Genomic DNA, 6,574 nt, shown 5'->3' on the forward strand with positions numbered 1-6,574 from the left:
CTCTTGCATTTGTTACCCTTTTCTCCAAAGCAAATAAGCAGAGAACAACAGGACGCAGGTCATTAGAAGGGTCTAGTGAAGCACTGATGCCTTTGGCATTTTCATGGGAAGAGAAGTTAACGATGACTGGAACGTTCACCACCCTGGTGAACGGTGTGGGGTTTCCGTCCACAAGCCCATCCTTCTTGAATTGTTCTGCTTAGCTCAAGTGAAAATTCAGAGGTGAAATGGCTAATAATGACCCTGAATTTTCCTTTATTTCGATAGAACCAACGTGAGATTTATCACTTAGGACCTAACATGCATGAAGTTGACAGGCATAAAATAGGTGTCTGCCATTTTTTTCTCTAATGCCATTCATATAACATCACGTGGTATATTAATTAAAAATAGTAAACGTCCATTTTGTTATTTTCTTTGTTTTAAATATTCTTGAAACTGGTTATTTAAATCCATCGTAAGCACAGACTTGTTTTCAATAGAGCAGCAGGCAGTCAAACTTTTGAAAAAAGGGGTTTCAAAATTTTTATAGGTAATACTTTAAAGTAGGCTTTTTCTTGCTGACATAACTAACATTTATTTTCTGTTTATTTTTAAGACGAGCAAAAATCAAATTAAAGTAGATCTTGTAGATGAGAATTTTACAGAATTAAGAGGAGAAATAGCAGGACCTCCAGACACACCATATGAAGGCAAGTACTTTTTTGTATATCAAAATATTGTGCATATTAGAACTTGTCTCTGAAGCATTTGGATCAGAATCATCTTAAGGAGCCATACATTATATAGACGCTAACATCATTTGGCTTAAGATATACAGCAATTTTTAAATAATAAATTTAGGTAATTTATCTCGACTGGTTTTCTTATTGAACTTTAACTATTTTTTTCCTTTCTCCCAAATGGATTTAGCAGAGCTATGTTATCAGTTGGTTAATTAGGTTAGAGCACAGCAGTGTAAACCAAGTAGCCTGTTCAGTCCCTAACTTAGAGACGGCGGCAGACTCTTGGTTATTCTCCCTGCAATAACAATAATAAACTTGTTTTAAATTTCGACCGAGACCATGGTTTTTGTTGTGTTTCGTTCACGTGGGAAAGTTCATCGAGCAAATTAGTTTCCCTTTCAGCAATGGATAATCGATTATTTCGTAGCATTCATTGGTTTTTAAAGCTCCTTTCCCTGTTTTTCATTTAGCATTTTATTCATTCATGTCTTTATATGCAGGCAATAAGACCACTTAATTGATTTTCTTTACAATAGGTTTGAGTTGTTTATACATACAGAGAAGAAAGGTTTGCTAAACTTTTGTGTTTATAACCTACATCTGTAGCTACTTTAGACTGCAGGAGTGGGTGGTAAGATACAGAAAGTAGTATAGTTTTTTTAATCCTTCATTAGTCAAATCTTCAGTAATGAGTACTATTGTAAAATTGGGTTTTATAGGATAATCAGATTTCTTGCATATAATAATCATTCAAATATTTGTTTAATAGAAACAAAATAACACAATCTGTAGTAATATCGTTTATTGAGCTCTTATAGGAGCTTTAGGTATTTTCTCATTCAATCCTCCCAATGAATCTTCTGAGGTATAGTACAGTTATTACTGTTTCATAGGTGAAGAACCTTGAGCTAGATATAATTTGTCTAAAGCCACATCTCCACTAAGTGGCAGAGCTGGGATTTGTGTCCTAAAAGTTTTTACACTTTAAAGCCTATGCTTTTAATAACTCAGCTTTTTCATAACGCAGCATTGACTGAGTATGTGTCCACTTTGAATGTAGTGGTTCTACAATTCTATAATGAGCTGTTACTAAAAAAACCCCTAATGTTCTAGAATAATGTTTCCATTCAGGTTGTTTTCCAAGCCCTAGGATGTCTCTGCCATATTCTACCAATTCTTAAATGATTAGATTGTTTTATTTCATAGTTCATTATATGAACCATTGTTAGATGTCACCATTTGATTTTTTCATAGTATTTATTGATTGCCTAATATTTGCTAGACCTGGAGTGGAGGCTTTCATGCCTTCTCTCTTACATAGTCCTTTTGACAATCGGTAGATAGTGCCTTGTAAAAGTTGAGTGCTTGTCCTAATAGCAGATACTCTGTGTACCTATAAGGATACACTAGCTTCTTGAAGGCAGGCATTATAAATATTCTCGAGTAACTTTTTAGGTTTAGGCACCTTGTTAAAAATTAGACTAGTAACATTCTAGAACTTTTCTAACATTCATTTTTATAAACAGGACATTCTGAGTTAAATTAGACAGATAAAGAATGGTCATTATCCTGGCAGTTCTTACTAATAATAAGTAGGTGTTCTTTTAAAATTTGATACTGTATGTCTATTAGTAGGACAATCGAGTTATAAGTATGCCATGTTCTTAATTGGTTAGAAATACATTTGGTTATTTTTAATTGCCGATTTCTTCTGTTGCTTCTAAAGTGACTTTTTTATAAACTTTTGTTTTGATAAGCTTTTTATTATACTAGGTAAGTAAATATCGCTATTAGGTTTCCACTTGATATATTCATGGGCTTATTCCAAATAAAATGTGCTTGTCACTGATTGGTGTGGATGGCTGCAGACAAGTTCTCTCAGTAATATACTTGTCTTCGTCTCATTAGGGTTACCTTCCAAAAAGAGGTCCAATCAAAACAGTGGCTTCTAGTGGGATCTGCTGGGCCAGTCCAGTTGTCTGTCTGTCTGTCTGTCTGTCTCTCTCTCTCTCTTTCTCTTTCTCTCACACACAAACACACACATACACCCTCACACACCCTCCTTCCCTCCCTCTGGGCCAGTCCAATTCACACACACACACACACCCCACCCCCTCCCTCTAGGCAGGTTACAGCAACGGTTTTTGTTGAGGCTCCAAAAAGGTCCTCTTCAACACAGGATGATCACCAACACTTGTTGGAAAGTTTTGTTCTTTTTTGTTGTTGTTGGAAAATTTTAATGAAAATTCAAAACTGCGTGAGTAAGATAAAGGGCAGGAAAGTTAAGCCAATGAAAAAATTTTTTAATATCACAAAAAATGCACCTGCTCAATTATTTACAGTAGTAAGGACAGTCCTATAAGAATTTCATTGGGAAACCTTACCCCATCCACTCTTTAGCTCTAATCTTCCCCTTCAGGCTTCCTTTTGTTCCCCAAACTCAACATTTCAGATGAGCACAGTTCGAGTCCCTCATAGATGCTAAAACTATCTCATTTGATTTAAATGGGAGCGTTTGGAATTCTTTGGAGGAAAGGTTAGAGATGGCAACACTGCCTTCAGAAACATACAGACCTAACTAGAAGGTATTAAGAAACAGTAGCCTCACGTTTTCATGTTTTGTTGAATAAAGATTTCTATGATTTTTTAGCAGTAATTTTTGATGTGTCCTCATATTTCAAATAGATTAATTAAAATTCTATTTTTTATCATAAAACTGTTAAAGGGAAACTTTTCATTTGTTTAGGAAAACACCGTTTAAGGACATAAACTTAGATGCTTTTACTTTCTTTTTGTTTTTTCTTATCACCAGCATTTATAAAACCAGGCTCAGGGAAAGAACTCAGCCCGGAGACACATGCATGGTTTTCTATAGCGATTTTTAGCCTGCCCTGGCTCCCACAAAACCAGGACAGCGAGAATATTCACAGAATGCTTTACTCTCCAAGTTTGAATATGGGTGGAATATTTTGATAATATTAATTGTTGGAGGGTTTTTTGTTTTGTTTTATTTTTAATCTCTTTAGCAAAATTCTGACCTTAAAAGCTAAGGCAAAAATCATCCTTAAAAAGGCAGTTGGTTTATGTGGCATTTAATCAACCTTTCTTTCTAAAAGCTTTTTAAATTTGCGGAAACTTTGTTGATATGTATATCTATCTATCTATCTTGTCACTTATTTGCTTTTTTGCATTAAATAAAACTTAAATGATCAAGTCTTCATATTAACAGTTGGTTTTCAATAAGTAAATATTTTTTGTGAAAGCTGTTTAACATGCATGTGGTAAATAAAGTTTCCTTAGTGTGCTGCCTTCATATCACATACCTGTGGCTAATGTATAACAGTCATGTTGACAGTTCTTAAGGAATATGTTAATAGCATATAAATAGAAGTAGGATTTTGGAGACTGAAGGGTGTTTCCAGCATCATTTCTGTAGTTATTCTGGAATTGCTTCTCTTATACTGCTTCTAAGACACTGTTTTGGACATCCCTGAAGAGGCACGTTGCACGGAAGGTTCATGAGAAGTAAGCTTTATTTCATCAGAAACAATGGGGTTCTTAGGAGCTAGAAGAGACTATGCTGTTTATCCATGCCAAATTTACTGTGTTACTGTTTGAGGCTAGCAAGATTAATTCTTAACACAAGTTGCTATTTTTTCAAATAAATTTCTTTAAGGGCCTTCCTTACCTGTTCTTACTATTTTGTTTGTTTGATTTCTTTTGTTTGGACTACTTTTTAATTTACTGCTACATCTGCATTGTGATCTAGCACCTGGTTCAACTCATCCATCAGCACCGTCAGACTAGTGAGAAAGATTTGAGAGACTCGAATACACTTAGAAAATTTCAGACCACTGACTATATGAAATTTTGAAGTCAATACTTCCCATTTTGCTTTCATTTATTTGTGTTAGAAATATCAGATAAATCCCAAAGTACAATAGTATAATGAACCTTCATGTATTCATTACTGAGTTTTAATAACTACCAGATCCTGGCCAGTTTTTTGTTGGTTTGGTTTTTATTTAATGCATCTCTTGATAATTTTGTAGCAAATCTCAGACATAATTTCATCTATCAGTGTCTGCAGCACATTTACATTTGCTATGCATAGTTACAGTATTTTGTGTTAAAGTCATGTTCTTAAAATTGCTTGGTTAAAAAAAAATTGCATGGTTTCTTAGGCGTGGGATTCTAATCTAGCCTCTCATCCAGTGTAACACTCCCTTTCAAAGTTTCTGGAGAGATAGTTAACATCTGCTTGAATAACCAAGTTACAGGAAACTAGATAAATTTTTTTAAAGCTTCCATATATATACACTTACTCTTGGATGTAAAACTCTCTTACACAAAGAGCATATTTAGCTGCTGGTTGTTCGAGATAACTTCAAAACGCATGGATACCTTCTGTTTATTGGTCTTTAGTTAATACTTCTTTGTAAACGTTTATATTTTGCATAACCATTTAAAGGAAGAAGCAGCCATATTTTTATGCTGATTTTTTTGCCTTGTTGAAAATTTTACATGAAATGCTGACAATACAATAAAATTGGAACATTTTTGTCTTTGAAGAAATTTTATTTTTAAGTTTGTGGGATAATCCGTATGATTTGTCTCTGTTCCATCTATGCCTTTGTACCTTTTTTACCTTTTATTTTCCTTTTTTCTAAGTTTCTTATTTTTTACAATTGAGGTGGATTAGAGAAAAACCAATGAAGATGATTTTAGCTAGTACATCAGGACTAGTTAAATGCACTGATTAATCCTTTATCGTTGGGTTATCTATAGATTTGAAATATTCATATACCTGTATGAATGGGTAGTCCATATGCTTTCAATTTTGTTTTACTTAGGCTAAAGCTTGCAGTTTCCAGATCAAATCAATTTTCCATTCAACAGTTAATACACCTTTTTTTCATATCTATATGCTTTAAATAAATCTTAAAAACTTGTACTTTTGATTGTTTTATTTTGGAGTATCAACTCTAAAACAAATTTATTATAAGTGAATCTAAAATAAAGTTCTATCAAATACTTGGCGTCATCTCTTTGAGGCGGGCAGCATGCTTAACTTTCTGTTTTCCCCCATTTAGGAGGAAGATACCAACTAGAGATAAAAATACCAGAAACCTATCCATTTAATCCCCCTAAGGTATTGTAAGCCTCTTTTTGTGCATGAACTTTTAAAGTATGTTATATTTCTTGGCCCATTTAGTTAGTATACATGTTTAGTGCCTATTCAAACCATAGCTTTCTGAGTTGTGTACCATGTAAGAATTTAGTGTGGACAAGATTTCATGAACTAGCAGAAGTTTTGCTCTTGTAATTAAAAGCAAGTTTACTCAAAGCTAGCCAGTGATGGCTCTAGACAAAAATAAAATGTGTATCTTAATATGGCTTAAATTCTGTCTAGAGAAACATCCAGTGTTCCTAATTTTATAGGAATGCTAGACAAGTAGAAAGAGGTTCCTACTTGCCTCCCAGAAATATGCTTTTTAGGGAAACTGAATTCTACACCAAACAGGACTAATACTGTTACTTCTTTCGTAGAACTCAGTTTTAACGGGGAAATGAGCAGATAGTTACATAGCGATTAATGTTAACAAAAGGAAAAAATAAAAGTGGGGAGGATGGAGGGAAGGAATAGAATGCTGGAGGATCATATGAAGCAGGGACTCTGACTCAGCGGTTCTCAACCTGTGGGTCGTGACCCTTTCACAGGGGTCGCCTTAGACCGTCAGAAATATGTTTTCCAATGGTCTTAGGAACCGAGACACTGCTCCTCTATCAGTCCCCAGGCGGGTTTGCCCACATGCAGATACACCTACATACGAGGACCCGGTGTGAAG

General features: G+C 34.5%; 1 protein-coding gene and 1 non-coding gene across 3 annotated transcripts in view; one reads left to right on the forward strand and one right to left on the reverse strand.

The window, feature by feature from the left end:
* Positions 1-6,574, forward strand: part of UBE2K (ubiquitin conjugating enzyme E2 K) — a 47,168-nt gene that overhangs the window by 20,176 nt on the left and 20,418 nt on the right. For both annotated transcript variants that reach the window (XM_045284007.1, XM_004703158.3), the window contains 2 exons: positions 599-692; positions 5,819-5,877. In XM_045284007.1, the coding sequence (XP_045139942.1) occupies positions 599-692; positions 5,819-5,877 (153 nt within the window). The remainder of the gene's footprint in view (positions 1-598; positions 693-5,818; positions 5,878-6,574) is intronic.
* LOC115873383 lies at positions 3,526-3,655 on the reverse strand. Its single transcript, XR_004048382.1, has one exon. It is a non-coding gene; the product is annotated as a small nucleolar RNA SNORA72 (small nucleolar RNA).

Source organism: Echinops telfairi, unplaced genomic scaffold (genome assembly GCF_000313985.2).
Source record: "Echinops telfairi isolate 266 unplaced genomic scaffold, ASM31398v2 ScPeMD7_7468;HRSCAF=8506_0, whole genome shotgun sequence".
Taxonomy (NCBI): Eukaryota; Metazoa; Chordata; class Mammalia; order Afrosoricida; family Tenrecidae; genus Echinops; species Echinops telfairi.